The sequence below is a fragment of the Crocodylus siamensis genome, chromosome 1, assembly GCF_052110815.1.
Source record: "Crocodylus siamensis isolate JL-2025a chromosome 1, ASM5211081v1, whole genome shotgun sequence".
NCBI classification, from domain to species: domain Eukaryota; kingdom Metazoa; phylum Chordata; order Crocodylia; family Crocodylidae; genus Crocodylus; species Crocodylus siamensis.
Window position 1 is genome coordinate 379,839,100 of NC_143395.1, and position 18,549 is coordinate 379,857,648.

General features: G+C 47.5%; 1 protein-coding gene across 2 annotated transcripts in view; it reads left to right on the forward strand.

Moving 5' to 3' along the window:
• Positions 1-15,845: 15,845 nt before the first annotated feature.
• FLT1 (fms related receptor tyrosine kinase 1) overlaps positions 15,846-18,549 on the forward strand; it is a 155,907-nt gene continuing 153,203 nt past the window's right edge. For both annotated transcript variants that reach the window (XM_090028283.1, XM_090028293.1), the window contains exon 1: positions 15,846-16,126. In XM_090028283.1, the coding sequence (XP_089884409.1) occupies positions 16,057-16,126 (70 nt within the window). In that variant the 5' untranslated portion in view covers positions 15,846-16,056. The remainder of the gene's footprint in view (positions 16,127-18,549) is intronic.

Consider the following 18,549-nt stretch of genomic DNA (forward strand, 5'->3'; position numbering starts at 1 on the left):
TGAGGCCTCTACTTTTCAACATCTTCATCAGCAGTCTGGAGGTGGGCGTGGAAAGCACACTGTCCAAATTCGCTGATAACATAAAGATGTGGGGTGAGGTGGGCATGCTGGAGGGGAGGGACAGAATCCAGCTACATCTAGACAGGTTACAGGGGTGGGCAGATGAGAATAGGATGGAATTCAGTACAGACAAGTGCAGGGCGCTGCATCTAGGGAGAAGGAACCAGCAGCACACCTATAGGCTGGGGAACACCCTTCTTGTCAACACACAGGCAGAAAGGGATCTTGGAGTCATTGTTTACTCCAGGTTGCACATAAGCCGCCAATGTGAGGAAGCAGTCATCTACAGATGTATCACATGCAGGTCCAGGGTGGTGATCTTTCCTCTCTATGCGGCATTGGTCAGACTACAGTTGGAGTACTGTGTCCAGTTCTGGATGCTGCACTTCAAGAGGGATGTGGCTAGCATTGAGAGGGTCCAGAGGAGGGCCACTCGCATGGTCAGGGGGCAGTGGGTCAGGCCCTACCATGAGAGGCTGAAGGGCCTGAATCTATTCAGCCTTCACAAGAGAAGGCTGATCTCATGGCTGTTTACAAGCTCGCCAGGGGGGACCAGTGGGAACGAGGGGAGGCTCTGTTCCCTTGGGCACCACTGGGGGTTACTAGGAATAACAGCCACACATAGTTAGAGAAGGTTCAGACTGGACATCAGGAGACATTACTTTACATTTAGGGCTGCCAGGCTCTGGAATGGACTCTGAAGTGAGATGGTACTCTCTCCTACCTTGTGGGTCTTCAAGAGGAGGCTGGACATTGGCTGGGGTGTTATGACCCCACACTTGTTCCTGCCCAGGGCAGAGGGGCAGACCTGATGATCTGTTTAGGTCCCTTCTGACTCAAAGCACTATGAAGCTATGAAAGTCTTGGCCCCTCCCATCAGTCCTTTCTTTTGGTTTAGTGAAACAAGTACATCCAGTCCTTTTTCTTCTTCTGCTCTACTTCAAAATGGGACTGAGTGAGATGTACTGGTACTACAGGAAAATGGTAGAAGATGACAGAGAAGAGATGGTGGACATCATACGGAAGAGCGGGGACTGGTATAGACTATTCAGAGATAGATCCCCTAAGAGAGCGATGATGATGATAACAGCAATGGAGACTATGACAAATACAATGACAGTGAAAGGACTGGGGAAATAGGCAGGGCAGTTGGGAGTTGTCTGCCACAGAATTGGGGAGTTCCTGAAGCCCCAGGCTGATGGGTCGGGGAAGGAGGATACTTGCCCAGTGCGAGAGTCACACAGACTTGAACGATTGAGCTCTGCTCAGTTGAAATTTGGAACCTGACTATTGGGCTCTGCCCAATAGACTTTGGAACTGATTTGGCCCTTAAAATGAAATATAAAAACAAGCGATATAAGTAGCTGCAAAGGTGCTATTTAAAAGTGTGTTTATGGAGTCACACAAGGTTCTTTGGGTCAATCTGATATCTTTTATTAGACCAACTTAAATAGTTGGAAAAAAAATTTTTTAGCAAGCTTTCAGTTTTAAAAACCTTTCATCAGGCTGAGGAAGCCTCTGCAGTTGGCATGTGCTCTTCCTGGATGGAAGGAATAGTAAAGAAGCCAGAGACTGGGTTTACAAAGTCACTTCACTTCAGTGTTTTGTGCTTTTGTGTTTTGTAAAATGGGGGCAAAATACTCATGTTCCTATGTAGAGTACTTTGGGAGTACATACATGAAAAGTGACATACTTCAGCTAAGCATTCTTACTTGCAGCGCATGCTTGTTCATTTTTCCTGCAACGTAATCTGGACACGTTTTTGTCTAAACCAGAGATTCTGAAACTTTTGCATTATTGGTGGAGGGGGAGTGGTGGGGAGGAAGAAGAGGATGATGGGGAAGGTGGGAAGGAGAAACAAAAAGGGATGGGGTTAGATTATGTCCTGGACCCATTTCTTCTGTTTCATGAGTAAACAACATGCATGGGGCAACTTCAATAACAGCTTATGTAGTAGGAAAGCAGTTAGCTAGTCTTAAGTGTGCTGCTGGCACCTCCAATCCCTCCCTTGAAAGTGGCTCCTGTTTCTTCCTCCTCTCCTTAAATGTCTCAGCCATCTCCTACTAAAATGAGTAGACTCCTATTAACTTCTGCTGCAGTTGGATCCAGTCTAAGGGAGTTGGCTACTAGTGGAGGCTATCTGGTTCCTCCTCTTTGCTTTACAAGTGGATTTTTTTTAAAAATGTTTTTGAAGAAGAGCTTGGACATCTTTAGAAGCAACTGGAAGCAAATGGGGTGGGGTTGTTTACTGCCTCCCCCCTTCCCATGTGTCCTTACCAGAAATGGCAGACACAGACAGAGAAGCGAGTCTAGATTTAACCCTGTTTTTTGGTGAAAGTGGTTATGCTGCAGATCACCCTTCTACTATTTAGTGTTCAGCCTTTCCCAAAGGAAGGAAACTCCTCAGTGAATGACCAAGATGAGATGTAACCCGTTTATTCCACTTACCATAAACATCTCACTGTGACCTGTTCTCCCCCCGACTCCGGGGAGATGAAGCACATCCCAGCTACTTCTCATCATACATGTGAGATATAAACTCTTTGAGACACGGGTTGTCCTTTCCTTGCAGCACCTAGTACAAGGGACCTGATCCCTTATTTGGGCCGTGAAACACAAATTAGTTCGTAAGTTTAAAAAGTTGTACTTTTCACAACACCAAATGCATATTTCAGACTCTTAGGTACATGACTAGTATGTGGGAACCTCTGAGTCTCTAATATATTTATTTTCATGACCCCATGAGGAAGCAAAGCATCATTATTTTACTTGTCATTCTTTTGCAGATGGGGGAAAAGAGGCACAGAGAGACTATGGCATTCAGGCACCTAAACCTTTGATGCCAGTGGGGATGAGGCACCTAAATACCTCTGAGCATCTGGGTGTATATTAGAAGGCTGTGACAGGAAGGCAAAAACCAGGATCTGGATTGCCCCAACCAGGGCTGGTAAGTACAACAAATGCCATTTGCAGGAGTGTTGGGTTTGTGGTTGCAGCGGCGTTGGAGTCTCAGCAGAGACACCCTGTGCCAGAAGGGTGACTGCACCTGAAAGCTCGCTAAGAATGGGTTTTTTCAACTACTCAGTTGGTCTAATTAAAGATATCACATCTACTCAAAGGTCCTTGCCTGCCATTTGCAGGGGTGCAATTCCCCCCTACCTACTGCCAGTTTCCACAGCCTGGGAAGAAGCCCTGGTTCCCCCCCCTGCCCGGAAATAGCAAAGCTGCTCCGATTGCTTCCGTTTTTTCCCTGAGGTAAAAGAAATCTTGTCCTCCGACCAACGGGACCCAGTCCTCTTTCACACCGAAGCAGACACTGAGTTTGCTCTCCAGACGTCCCCAAGTGCCCAAGGATTTCCTAAAAGCCGGCTCTGCTCCGGGGACCAGGGAGGAACAGCCCGTTCCCGCCTGTGCCCGCAGGGCAGCCCAGCACCCCGGAGCCCCGCGCCCCCCTTCGGCTCGCGGAGATCAAAAGCGCCCGCTCCTGCGACGCTCTGTTTTCTCAGGCGTCCTTCCCCAGCGCGGCTTTGTTGGAAGGACAATAGGCTCCCTGTGTCAGCCTTGTTGGCACCAGCTGCGTATAATAAGGAAACAGCATTTCCTTTCGGGGGTGGAAAATTAACTTGGATCATGCTTCTCCCTTTTTATTGCTAATCCGCACACACCCCGGGAAGTGCGGCGCTCAGGTCCTGGCCGGGGGCCGGGAAGCAGCGGCAGCAGCAGCCCGCCCGCATCCTCCCCGCGGGCCGCCTGCGGGCGCTGCCTCGCCCCTCCCGGCCCGGCCCGGCCCGCACGTAGGCAGCGGGGACGTGCGCGCGCCCGGCGCCCATCGCCGCCCTCTGCCTGCCTTCCCGGAAGGGGCGCCTGCCAGCGTCCCTGCGCCTTGGCACTTCTTCCCAGTGCTTTACCCCTGGCGCGTGGCTTCAGGAAGAGGTTAGGCAAGGATTGCTATGGGACGGTTTGGATCCTGCTTCTTGATGGCCTCCCGCAGCCCCTGCCAGCCCCGCTTCTCTAGAATTGCATGATGCCCTCATCAGGGGCAGGCTTGCCTTCAGCCGCCTTTGGCTACGCAAGAAAGAAAAGCACCAGCCAAGTAGCCAACTGGTTTCTTCGGAGGCCCTTTTGCTAGCCTTGAAGTTCTGCCTCTGGAGCCAGGAGCCTTCGTGGGCAGTTCCGTGCTTCTCTGTCAGCTTCAAGGGTTTTCCTTTACCAGCTGGCCCAGAATTTGGGGGTGGCAATAACTACACCTTATCCAGTAAATCATAAACTTCAGCTGTTGTACTGAAAGCATAGAAGGCCAACTTCTTTCTGGTATAGCTCCCAATTACTTCAATGTGCTTGCATGTTCCTTGTGACGCTAGCTTCACTATAACCTTTCACAGATGACAAAAAATGTCTCATTTGCCACACTGCTGATGCTGTTCCTTGGGGGTCTCCCAGTACAATTCCTCCCAACCTATTCAAAACCTATGTGAAGCAAAGAACAGGCTGGTGCAGGCAGAGCATGTGCTGCCTCTCAGCAAGTGCTTCATGCTACTTTGTTTAAAACTGCAAGTTGGTTTTTATCTTTGCCTAGCTTCAGGAAAAAAAGGGGCCTGTCACCTATTAAAAGTATTTAAAATCCAGAGAGGAGAACTGCATTTCTTATAGCATGTGGAATGTCTAAAGCATGACTCTCCTAAATAGATTTTAATGTATTTCTTTGATACACAAACCACCCGTCACAGAAATTCAACGTTGCATTAACAGAATGTTAAAATCCTCCCCAGCCCTCAGCACTCTAAACACAGGCATACATAAGGCTTTTAAACACATAGATTGTCCTTATTTCAAGGAAAAAAATGTCTCCAAAAAGGCTTGATGTGTAAAGAGAAGTTGTCCCCTAAACCTGTATTTCTTACTCTGTTGTAGTAGAAAGGAAAGTGATCATTTGGATGTAAAAAATTCATCTAAGAGCCCTGTTGGGAGGAGTTTCACACCTCACCTTTTTCCTGCCTTCCCATTGGGACTGGCTGGGAGATCAGTGGCAAACCATGTGGATCTTGGCAGAGGGCCTGTCTCCTCAACCTTTCCAAGCCCCTGTTCTGTGCCATCATTTCCCTTCTGATGATTTTAAACCACTGTCTCCTCAAGAGCTGATGTGGTATTTGTGTGGGATGGGGAATCACAGAAATCACACTAAGAGCCAGCAATCCTCACAGGGCTAGCTCTCATTGCACAGACCTATTACACGCCCCATCTGCAAGCCCAGTTACCACAGAACACCTCCGGAGGGGCGCCTCTAAGGTTTGAAGACAGGGGAATCATGTTGTTGAGTCAACGGCTATCTTCCTTCTTTGTCCCCATGCTATCCTGATCTGCTGCTTACTCTTCTGCTAACTTAAACTGAAGGGATCATTAGTGCAGAAATAACAATATTGCATCATTAAGGTAACATCTTGCTTCTTACTATGAGCCCCTTGTGCAACAGAAGGTGGGAAAGATCTTATTTGCCTTTTCTGTCACAATGACAGTGTAATTCTATGATTCTCAAGGAAATTAAATGTTGGGAAATAGGCAGCAAACTTAAAATACTTACACCTTGCAATATAAAGAAAAATATAGTTGTAAACATTTGTGTAAATAGAAGTCCTAAAAGATACATTAAAAATAACTCAATATCCTAAAAAGTCCAGCCCAATTGCCAGGATGTTCCCAAGCTAATACTTCTGCTCTATTTTTTTGTAATACATGGCGATTTTAAAGGTTTGCAATAATGCTGAAAAAGGCCTTCTGCTATTCTCACATGCAGGGTAAAGCTCCTTGTAAACTTCTTACAAAACTGCAGCCTGGTAACTTGCAATTGTGTAATGGATCCATTATGAGCTTCAGTGGTATAGAGAATACACCAGATGTACTATGTGGAGTACTGTTTGAGCATCACACAACCTCTGCAGCATTGTGCTTGTCTCCCAGCATAGCCCCAGGAGGCTCCTTTGAATGTGATGCCTGTGGTAGATAACTATTTTCATTTGTCCACACCTTTTATTTTATTTGTGCCAAAGCACAGGGCAGCAGTCACATGCATGATGTGAAGCAGCATCTCCTGCTACACATTCACCTGTACATTGTTGCAAAGACTCATAAGCTTCTCCACTAGCAGCAGCTGCAAGGACTCAGAACTTGGCAGCTGGGATTTTATTATGAAAAAGTAATCAGTCACATACTACTGATTGACACCTGAGGTGGTAAGATCTAAGGAGCTTCGTTTCACTATTCATCCTCTTATGGTTTTAATATTTGCTTTTGTAGCATTCTTTTCTTGAATAGTTTAGAGTTATATCATTGTGGTTATCTTTCTGACCTCCTGGCTGCTGCTGTTGTTGCCATCTCTCACTGATGGGAACAATTTTGGCATGGTCCCTGAAGAGGAAATGCAGCTGGATCCTTCCATGACATCCAGCTTCTCCCCTCTTGCTGATCTTTTTCATGGAGCAGTAGCCTGTGGGGACTCACATATCATAGAATAATAGTAAATTAGGGTTGGGAGGAACCTCAGGAGGTCATCTAGTCCAACCCCCTGCTCAGAACCATCCCCAACTAGACCATCCCAGCCAAAGCTTTGTCTAGCCGGGTCTTAAAAACCTCCAAGGATGGAGATTCCACCATGTCTCTGCCACAACTGAGAACAGTCTAGCTTCATCCTCTTTCCAGCCCGCCTTCATGTAGTTGAAGGCTGCTATTAAATCCCCTCTCAGTCTCCTCTTCTCTAGACTAAGTAAGTCCAGTTCCCTCAGTCTTTCCTCATAAGTCACGCGCCCCAGCCTTCTCACCCTTTTTGTTGCCCTCTGGTGTATCCTCTCCAATCTGTCCACCAGAGAGAAAGCAGAACTGAGACAATGATGGACAGGGCTTCAATTGTCTGGGAGATGCAGCATGTGCAGTTCATCCTACATATGTTCATGCAGTATATATGCATTCCAACCTTTCTCTTCTGCATTTGTGTTTTTCAGAAAATAAAATCCATTGGTCCAAATATTTGACAAATTTATTTTTAGCTATTATGGTGTGTTGCTGAATGTTCTTATTGCTGAACAATTTACTTCAAATTGCATTATATTTTGAAATAAATTGTGTGTTCTGGTTAGATTTTGCTTTCAATAATATATATTGGGACTGGGCAGAAGCCAGAGGACTAGCAAGAGCATTGCTTACTGGCCCTGACTAAAAGGGTGGGTATATGGAAAAGTGGGCAAACCAAGAGCACCTGACTATTTCTCAGGATGCTTTGGGTCCTGTATGCATTTGGAAAGTGGTTGGATTAGTGGGTGTCATAGTTAGTACAATGAGCAGTCATATCCACATAAAATGATACGGCAAGATCATTCTGGGGTTGGCATAGAATGACTAATTGCCTTATTGCAGCTTCTCTATCAGTGTTGTAGTATGCTGTAGCAATGGAGAAGAGCAAAGGGACACAGTTGTGGAGGAAGTAGTGTTCAGTCTAGCTAAATTTGAAAGAAATCATCAGAAATCCTGGTTTTCTCTGATTTAAAAACAATATCCCCAATTTTCATTTAAAAAAAAGTAACCCCAAATCCACATTTTTCCTTGTTTTAAATGAAACACCACTAATATATAGATGCAGGCAGTCCTCAGACTTATGACACAATTGGTTCCTGAAAACCATGTCTTAAGTTGAAATGTTGTAACTCAGAACCTATTTTCTCATAAGGAACAATGTTACAAACGGGATTGTTCCTGAACCAAGGCGTGATACCCTATTTTCACCAAAAATACCCCAGAAATTTGTACTCAATCAATTATAGATGAGTAATGTAGCTACATTAATACAGTTTAGACTGTAAACAGCAATCATATTGATCTGGAAGGACTTCTTTGAGGTGACTTTGCTGGACTTTTTGAAAGGCTTTGGTTGGACTTTTTGAAGGGTTCTGGGCTAGAGTCTTCTCAGGAGTCTTGGCTGCAGGTTTTTCTGGAGCCTTGTCTGCTTTCTTAAAAAAAGTGTCCAAGGAAGTTTGAACAGATGTTCTCCAGGGAGATGAGCAATGCAGCAAACTTGTCATGGCATGACGTGGCGTGGCATTGCATTGGATCAAGTGTTGTAAGTTGAAACTGATGTCATAAAGTTGAAACAGGGTGTCAATTTATAAACGTTGTAAGTGTGAAACCAGATTGGCCATCAATTGTTTGAGTTGTAATTCAAAACATTGTAAGTTGAGGACTGCCTGTATAGATATAGATATCTATACATCTATATATCTATATATATTAGTGACGTCTCATTTTAATCATGGAAAAGTGGATTTGGGTTTACTTTTTTTAACCACAAATTGGGGATTTTTTTTAATCAGAGAAAACCAGGATCTCTGGTAATCACAACAGTGGCAGACATCCTTGCAGATATTTTTGTATGTGGCTGCATGGCAGGTTGCTGACTATCTGTAAATGTATGGACAGTCCATAAAAAAAGCATAAAACCTTTGTCTGTAAAGTCCATAAAAATGAGCTGTCTGTAAAAATAAACTAAGAAACTGAGCTTGACTGAGACTGGATGCAAGTGTTGATAGAGCAGAGCAGAATCACCCTTGTGTCTGAGTAGGGGCATAAGTTGGTGTCCTGCAGGGAACTCTCCATCAGGACTTTATGGACCATTGGAGCCCCCATAACCATCTCCCAGCCACATGCTGCTGCTGTATACCATTGGCTATGGCTCGACTGTAATGGCTGCTTGCCTCAAAGGCAGGCAGGGCTGTGCAGCCCCAGGCAGTCCGAAGAATTTGATGGGAGGGGGTGGTGCTGCTGGGATAGACGTGTGACTGGGATTACGGAGACGCTGCAAGTGGTGGTCTATTGACCAATGCCAGGATGGGGGGAGTGGGGCAGCAGGGGTTGGGGAGTGGGCTGGGGTGGGGAAAACAGTATAGGGTGTGTCAGAGATGCCCAGGAGTGCGAGTGAGTAGGGGATTCCTGGGGTGGAGGAAGGACAGTGTAAAACCATTGCTGCAGTCAAGTAAGATTTTATTCTAGATGGAAGCTTGAGCCAGATTTAGAAAGTTGGTGTTAAACACCTACATTTGAATCTGGCTCTTGTTACTGCTGTCTGGGTCCTGGCAGAAGGGTTACTTTTACCTTATGTCAAACAAGTTTGGGTTCAGTAAAACAGTTGCAGATGGCCAGTAATTTTTTTTTCTTGGGTTGGCAACCCTGCTGTATGGTTTATTACAGGTATGTCAGGGACTACAGTGGTGGTTGCTGCATCAAAATGTTGTGGTGCACAGTAGGCTCTCTCCCCTCTCATTGAGAACAAAGTGAACTCCACTTTGTCTTAAGTGTAGCTTTTGAAATGGCGTCTGACTACAGCGCACACCAAAATCCTATGATTTTTTATATATATAAATTACTAGTATTATTTTTATAATCAATTATAGAAATACTTAATATTGATAATTCACATCAATAATGATGATATATGTATATAAAACACACGCATGCACATATATATACCTATATATGTGTGTGTATTATTATTATGATTGTCATCATTATTAATATTAAGTATTTCTATAAATGTTTATAAAAATAACAATAGTGATAATAAACATCAACAAAATAACAATCTGATTATTTTACTCTTAGAAAGCTGTTTTTTTCTTTGGGTTGATGGGGTAAGGAGGTGTGGAAATAATGATAATTAAATAAATGCTTCATTGAAAAAACAGCATTATGAAAGGTCCTTAACACTAGGGGTATAGTATTTTGTAGAATGATGGCACACTATAGCTATGAGCATGGCATAGATGCCTAAACAGACAAAAAGGCAAGGAAAAGTACCAAGAGACCTGGTGTCTGGTGGATGATTGCAAGGATTACCGTTTGACAGTGAAGGCAGCTTTAGAAGGAACAAATGTGACCCATTAATCCATTGGCTATGTGACCAGATTGACCATCTGTAACACTATGGACCACTCAGTTTAATTGTAGGGCAAGCAGGGAGCTCCCTTAGATAATACAGGCCTTTCCCTACTCCCTCACCAGTGTCAACGCCTTGTTCCTCCACCCATCCTTCCTATTTATACTTGATTACAATTTGCCCTCACACTCTGTTTCCAGTAACTGGGCTCAATGCCAACATCACGCCTATGCAAAGCAGAAGCGTAACAGGCAGCACCACGGGCAGCTGCAGTGTTAATGGCAGCAGCACAGTCAACTGCCATTGTAGCAGTGATTATTTTTGCACCCTTCTTCCAAAGGTGATGCCAGGGGCTGCTGCCCTTGTCAACCTCCTCTCAATTACTCTACTGATGTCACGCTTATGCGACTTTTATTTTACTTGTGCCGAAGCAAACATGACAGTACTATTCAGGTATGTGATGATGCGAGGCATGTATCTCGTGCTACACATTCACTTCTTATTGTGAAGTCATCAGCTTCCCCAGTAGCAGTTGTTGCAAAGGATTTAAGCTTGGAGACCCAGATTTTAATATGATGAAGGAATCACAAATTTCTTCCATTAGGTGAGAATTCATCCTGAGTGTCCTGCAGTGTGCCTTCCACATAGTTGTACAGAAGTATACATTGTACCCTTTCTACATACCAGTAATTGCACCTTTTTGACCCAATGGGGCTTGTTGCTTCTGGGAAGGTACACAGCTGTGTGTGGGACTGTCCATACTGAACAGACTTCTGGTTTTAGATCACAGCTACTTCAGGAATTGGGAATTTCTCCCTACAATTTTTCTACCCATCTGGCTCTCAAGGGGTACACATTTGCTTCAGCTGGAGTTTTCCCTCCTGAAAGGTCTAAGGGAGTATCACACCCACATATTAATTGCCCAGCTGAAAAGAGGGCCTTTGCCAAGAAAGTGTTATTCAAGAGGGAAGCTAAGTCAAATGACTTGCCACCCAATGTGTATATGCTAGAGAAGTTAATATTTTGAACTTCCCCTGGGGAGAAGCCACTCCATGTATAGCAGATGGCGTTACATGTATCCACAGAGACCCAATGCTCAAGCATTGCTGGAGCAGTCCTGAGGTAGAGCATACCAGCATCACTAACTTTGATGGAGCAGTGTAAATTGATTGCATGGTGGTGCATGTACAGCCTGGATGCCATGATTCTCTGCACTTCTCAGAATGTGGCAGGCAGTATATACATACCCTTAGGCATGGTCCCTAATACAATTGGACAATCTGTTCAACCAAAATGGCAGAACACATCCCGTTCCATAGTATGAATATGTGCATGCATAATAGCACCTACTGCTGCACTGTCGGTAAGGTGACCTGTCAAAATGTGATGCTGTGGACCAATGCGATGCTGTGGTTGGCAAAGCAAATCAAACTCCGGCATGCATCTACTGATGCAACTCAAGCAAAACCAGGGATGTCATCCTCCTGCTTTACTTGGCCTTGGTGAGGCAGCAGCTGGAGAAGTGCGTCCAGTTTTGGGCCCCGCCACTTTAGGAAGGATGTGGAAAAGCTTGAGCAAGTCCAGAGGAGAGCCACTCATATGATCCATAGCCTGGAGGCCAGACTGTATGAGGAGAGGCTGAGGGATCTGGGACTCTTCAGTCTGGAAAAGAGAAGGCTCAGGTGGGACTTGGTAGCAGCCTACAATTATATAAGAGGGGTACATCAGGACCTAGGAAAACAGCTGGTCACCAGAGCTCTCCATGGGATAACAAGGTCTAACGGCCATAAACTCCAGGAAGTCTGATTTAGACTAGACATAAGAAAAAAGTTCTTTATGGTGCGTGTGTCCAGTGTCTGGAACAGCCTCCCCCCAGAGGTGGTGCAAGCACCTACTCTGGACTCTTTCAAAAAACATCTGGATATTTTTCTTGCTGGGGTCTCTTGATCCCAGCTGACTTCCTACCTATGGTGGGGGAGAGGGGAGGGCAGACTCGATGATATCATGAGGTCCCTTCCATCCCCTAATGTCTATGAAATCTATGAAAACAGGTGTCATCTGGAAGCAGAGTTAAAACTTCAGAAAGCTTGAAAACCACTTACACTGTTTTTTGATAAGTGCAAAGTCAACAAGCTGGTGCACCCCTGAAATCCTAAAGACAGTAAACTGATCCTAGGGATATTTCCTGTCCCTCATCTGCATTTCTTGGCAAAGCCAGAGGCTTAGCAACCAGTCCTTGTCAGTCCTGCAGAAGAGATATTAGTTTCTGTTGCATTTTAAAGAGGTTTTAGTTTCAGTTTTGAAATATGGCAGGTTCCCTTCTTAGCATTTGGAAATTTTTTTTTTAACTAAATTTTAGAAAGGAAATTTCCCACATTTCACAGTCAAGGGAAATGTAATAGCTCTTAAAACATGTGAGGACAAAAACTGTCAATGCATATATCACCCATTACTGTCAGCCCCAAACATGATGGGTTTGGCTGCAGGGTTGTCATGCATTGTGCCATGCCTGCCAGACTGCCCTCAGCAACATGTACATCTTTGGAACTGAGTTCTGCTTAGATCTGTAGCTTGTTTATTTAATATTTATGTTGCAGTAGCACCTACACACTGCCATATCAAGCACAGGGCCCCCTCATGCTAGATGCTATATAAATAGAGAAGAAGAGACCACAGACATAGACAAGGAAAGGAAAATGGTCCTAGCTCAAAATAAAATCTTACAGATGATTCCCAGAGCTCACTTCCTCTCCACACAATTCTATCCCTCTGCCTTGTCTGTGTCTGTTGTACCCTATGGACACTGAACACATTACATGTTTAATTTTACCTTTTGTTTTAATTGAGCCCTTGTTGTCTTATTCCTCCCTGTACCTGTCTTTGAGAGTTGTTTCAATCTTTAATGCTTATTCAGCATTCACACAACCCTGGCTTCCACACATCTCTTTGCTGGAGGGATCTGCAGGTGTCAGGGACTCAGGAAGAATCTGAAGGTCTGCTCTCCCTGTCCTGCTCCTGCTATTCCTTTCTTGCATGGTGGGGATCTGGAGTCTTATGAAGTCCTGGGAGGGTTGTGGGGGTGGGAAGGATGTTGCCAGACCTTGCTCATGCAATCTGGTATTAAGACTTGAGAGCTATCAGTGTGTCTGGATGCTTAGTACTGTGCTGCTGGTTTTCCAGCTGTGCCCCCCCTCTTTTCCCTTCGCTTGGAGGACAATTCTTTTGACACATCCTCTGGGGAAGGAAGCTTCTGGGCCCTTCCTACATGGTCTGGTAGGAGGGTGGCTGGGGGAGGGAATGAGCGTCAAGGCTTCTATATACAGCCATAGGTCAGGCAGGTTTGAAAATACAGGCTTAAGTCCTTTGGTAAGTATCAAACATATTAATGGAAGTTTAATACAAGGAATTGACTGACTTACTTTTTAAAAACTTGTTAAATAGTATTCATTAAAAACAAACAAGCAAACAAGAAGACAGCCACCCTGTCATCTTCCAGCAGGATGATCTTGTGGGATGGGGAAGATCTGGGTTCTATTCTTGGACCAGTCACAAACTTCCTGTGGCCCTGAAGGAGTTATTTATCCTCTGTGTGCTTCCTTTCCCTTATCTGCAAAATGCGGATAGTGACACTTACCTGCCTCATAGCTCACGAGGGGATTGTGGGGCTAAATTCATGAAAGCGTTTTGAGACAGGTAGACACCAAATAGAAGTAAAGGATGGATGATTTGTGTGTCAGAGGTGGCAGCACTCAGGGGTGTAACTTCATGAAAGCCAGGTACAATGTGCTAGTGTGGGCAGGTCCTCTACACAATTTTCTCTAAGCAACCCCCACACCCCAGCTGCAGTTAACACTGTTCCAGGCCCCAGCATCTCTGTACTGAGGGCACATCCTGGTACTGAGCTGCGTGGCACTGGGTGGAGTGGGGACAATGGTGGGTAGTTCTGACTTTCATCATATGAGAGATATGAACCATCAGGCAAGCCTGATTTTCACCCACTGCACTTCCTCCTGTCTGGTATTTTACCACATGCTAGTGGAGGGTGACCCGGCTCAGGCACGCTATGCTTGCTGCTAGCTGCAGTGCACATTTGTATTACTTTTGTTACCTCTGTTTCAAATTCACTCTGTACAGTTCTGCCTACCCATTAGCTGGGGTGCTCCACTTCTACTGCTCCAGGCTCCCAATAAAATTAATCTTAACACTGAACAGGGGGGGCAGTGGGTGGGTAACTCTTCAGGGTGCTAAAATGCCTGGAGGCTTTGGGTTGGTTTTCTCATTTAAGCATTTATTTGCCCCTCCAGGAATAGTATTCTTTGAATCTCTCAAATGCTTAAGCTTAAAAAAGAAATAGTAACAGACGCCAGAGGTATGGTGTGTTCATGTAAACTGACATCAGATTAAACATAAGTACACACACACACATCGATCTATCTAATATCTATCTATCTATCTGTAATGGTTTGAAGGACACTGGTTTTTATTGTAAAGACATTAAGTTTCTAAGACCCAAGTAGACAAAGCCTTGGCTGGGATGATCTGGTTGGGGATGGTCCTGCTTTGAGCAGGGAGTTGGAGTTGATGACCTCCGGAGGTCCCTTCCAACCCTAATTTTCCACCAACCTATGATTCACTAGGATTCTTTCAATAGCTGATCATGTGACTCCATCTAGCACTTCCAAGGAAGGCAAGTCTGAGCCGGTACTCAGTAGGTGGTGTGTTATTCACTTGAAAAAATGTAGTATTAATTTTTTTTAAGCTTAAGCCCCCCCTTATCAACAACAGCCTTAGAGGGAATCCTTAGACCAATGGTTCTCAATGGATTCCCTCTAAGGCTGTTGTTAATAATAGATTTTTTTAAGCTTAAAACAATTTAATACATTTTTCAAGTGAATAACACACAATATACAGAGTACCAGCTCAACCCTGTCTTCCTTGGCAGTGCTAGATGGAGTCATAAGACCAGCTATTGAAAGAATCCTGGTGAATCCTAGGATCATAGAAAATTAGGGTTGGAAGGGACCTCAGGAAGTCATCTAGTTCAATCCCCTGCTCAAAGTAGGACCATCGCCAACTAGATCATCCCAGCCAAGGCTTTGTCTACTTGGGTCTTAGAAAATTAATGTCTTTACAATAGAGATCAGTGTCCTTAAAACCATTACAGATAGATAGATAGACAGATAGATATTAGATCTCTCTCTCTCTCTCCATCTCTCTCTGTATACATGTGTTTAATCTAATGTCAGTTTACTTGAGGCACGCCTTGGGAAATGCCAGCTTTTCCATTGCTTTCCTTTATTGGACCTTCTGTGTAGCTGGGGTGAAACGCTAGACACGCTCCCGAATGCAAGACTTTCTTCCTGAGGTCTTCGTGCCAGCGCTTGTCCGACTGCTCCCAACCGCCCAGCTGGTCCAATAAAAGAGCTGTCGCTGAGAAAGCCTTGCCTCGGGCATCATTTCTGGACCATCACGGCTACGACATCCCTCTTCCACTCTGCGATGCTCCCTCTGTTTCTGAGCCGGAGGAGGACAGAGGACAGCACCAGAGGGGCTCATTCTTCCATTGCCAGGACTAGCTCAGGAGGACCCGGCGGGGCCGCTGCTTGGGACAGCGCGGGAGTCTCCGGGCGTCTCCGCGGCCCCCGCGCCGGCCCTGCCGGGGCAGCGTCCTGGCTCGGGCATGCCCTCCCCCGGCTCGGCCGGGGCAGTCCCGGGAGCCCCGCGGCGCAGCGCCGCGTCCCCAGCCCGGCGGGGTGGCAGCGCGGGGGCAGCCGGCGGCCGGAGGCTGCGGGGAGGGGCGGGGGCGGCGCTGGCCGGGGGCGGGCTCGGGGAGGCGTGCTCGGCGCCGGGGATGTGCGCTGGGGAGGTTATAAGCGCGCCGGGCCGGGCGGCTGCAGTCCGCCGACACCCCCGCCCTGCCCGAGCCGCCCCGCGGGACCGGGGCGCTCCTGGATGCTGCTCCTCGCCCGGCACGAGCCGCGCCCGGATCTCCGCCGCCGCCGCGGGCAGGGGGGAGGCGAGGCGAGGCCAGGGCCGCCCGGGACCGCCCGGCTCCGCTGCGCTCCGGCCACCCCTGCGGCACCATGCGCAGGCGGCTGGCGGCGGCGCCCGCGCTGCTCTGCGCGCTGCTGGGCTCCGCGCTGCTCCTGGCAGGTGAGCGCCCCGCCCCGCCCCTCCTGCCCCGCCCGGGCTCCGACCCCCGCGCGCCGCCGGCTCCGGGCCCGGCGCACCTTCACCCGCCGCACGTGGCCGGCTCGCACGCCCGCCGCGCCCTGAGCCGCCAACATCTGGCTCTGGCTCCGGCCCGGCCCCGGAGCACGGCTCAGGCGCTCCTCCCCCACCTCCGACCCCCCAAAACTGCCGAGAGAGAGAGAGTGAGAGCAGGTGAGCGGCGGGATGCAGAGGCTGCTTGAAACTGATGCAGCGGCACGGCCACAATATATATGTATCTCTGTGTGCGTGTATAGATACACGGACACACATACAGATAGACTGATAGATTAGATGGATATACGTATAGAACTCTATCTATCTTGACAGGGGAGAATCTATATACATCTTCCCTGTCTGGGAGATTATGTGTATCTGTCTGTCTGTGTAGGTCCCCTGCTGGGATTTAAAAAAGATCAGCCCCCGGCCCCCTGCTCCTCCCAGTCCTGGTCCCGGAGCCCATGTAAGCTCCCCGCGGGCCCTGCATGTCCTGTGGCCGGCTGGAGACGGGGGCGCGGAGGCCACACGGGGGATCGAGGCGGGAAACCCGCCGCGCGCCCGCCGGGTCCTGCTGTAGATGCGGTCGCTCCCCGCGCTCCCGTGTCGGATCAGGGAGCGGGGCCCGGGAGGATTAGGCAGAGCTCCCATCGGCTCCCGTTATGCGGCAGGATTTAGAAGGCTGTGGCCAAAATCTGCCGGCTCCCTCCAGATCCAGGCTCTGGATAAACTTCTGCTTCCGAAGGTGCGGAAGCCTGGCGTTTTTCTGGGCGCCGGTGGAGACTGCCGGGTCGGACGGCGCAGCGGGGAGCTTGGGGCTCACGGAAGCAGCGGGCTGCGGCGCTACCGCGGGCCTGGCCTGAGCGGGGCTTACGAGGGGCGCGACCGGCGTGTCCGCGGAGCCGGCCCCGGCCCCGGCGGGATCCTGTGTTGGTAGCAGAGCAAATGGAGTGGGAAGTAGACAGAGCTAAATCCTCCCCTGCCGTGCCTCTCCTGAAGCCGAGCGCGGATGGGGAGCAGTTGGGACCTCTGTAGCATGTTCCCTTTGGTGTGAACGGGGCTGAGCCTGGACGGCACCAATTTTATTCCAGTTGATCCTTGGGTTGTGCCGGGAGACCCCGTGCGCAGGCATTAGCCGCTTTGCCCCGGTGGCTCCGCATTAGCGCGTCGGGCGCATAAAGGCTGAGCCCGGCTCCTCGAGCCGCGCTCGTCTGTGCGCGAGCAAAACCACCCAAGCGCTCGTGCCCGGGCCTGGCTCTGCCTGTGCCGGCGCAGTCGGATGTGGCCGGCTCTCGTCTCCCCTTTGAAATTTCTCTCTGAAATTTTCCGATGCAATATTCTGGTTCCCCCGCCCCTCTGCCCTCACTTCACTGGAGAATGCGGATCAGGCACAATGGAAACATGAGCCTTAGTCAAATCCAGAGAGACTGTCCCAACAGAGCCAATAGGCCAGGGGCTGGAGGACTTATCTGGTGATAAGGACAACTCTGGGTGAGATCCCTGCTTTGCCTGGATCAGACCCGGCACTTAGCTCTGGGTCTCCCTCCTCCCAGAGTGCCTTAACCAGCAGTCTGTTCTGGGGCACCACTGCCAAGCAGGTGGGGGAGCTGATCCACGCTGTGACTGTGCACACACGTGCTCAGATCTCTGCTTAATGGACCTGTACCATCTCCATCCCTAACACGACTGAGAGTATTTGCTCTGCTCCCACTCAGAAGTGACATGCCAGACTGGACTTTAACAAGCAGTGATTGGTTCCCAGTTACTCCTGACAGGGAAGTTTGAATTAGTTAATTTGTATTTTACTGCTTTAAAGTTTCCCTTTCTCTCTTGTAAACTACATGCCATTGAACTTCTCATTTGAACATTAGGGTAAAGAGATAATATTTATTTTCATATCAATTTACATAAAAGCTTTTGTCTTCAAAAACAAATGCAATTTTGGCTTATCTGCTGTGATGTGGGAGAACACAATTTTGCTTTTATGTGTGTATACACTTTGCTTTATAATTTGCGCATCTTTATTCCATAGCATTTGCTAAAACTTGTTTACTAAATGGTAGAAATTAAATCTTTGAAGCCATATTAGGGCATAAGCATGCAGCCCTTACCCACAGATGACTTTCATTTATGTCAGTGGGATTTTAGTTGTGTAAGAATGGTAGATCAGGCCCTTTAGGGTTCAGATTCTGCAGTTTCTATCAATGACATCACTGGAGGTTTGAAAGATTCTGCCGTTTCTACCAATGACATCACTGGAGGTTTGAACTACAACTCCCAGCTGAGACATACATATGAGGCTAATGACAGAAACATGAAGGACCCTGTTTACTCTCAGAGCTATCTGACAAAACAATTCTTTAATGTCA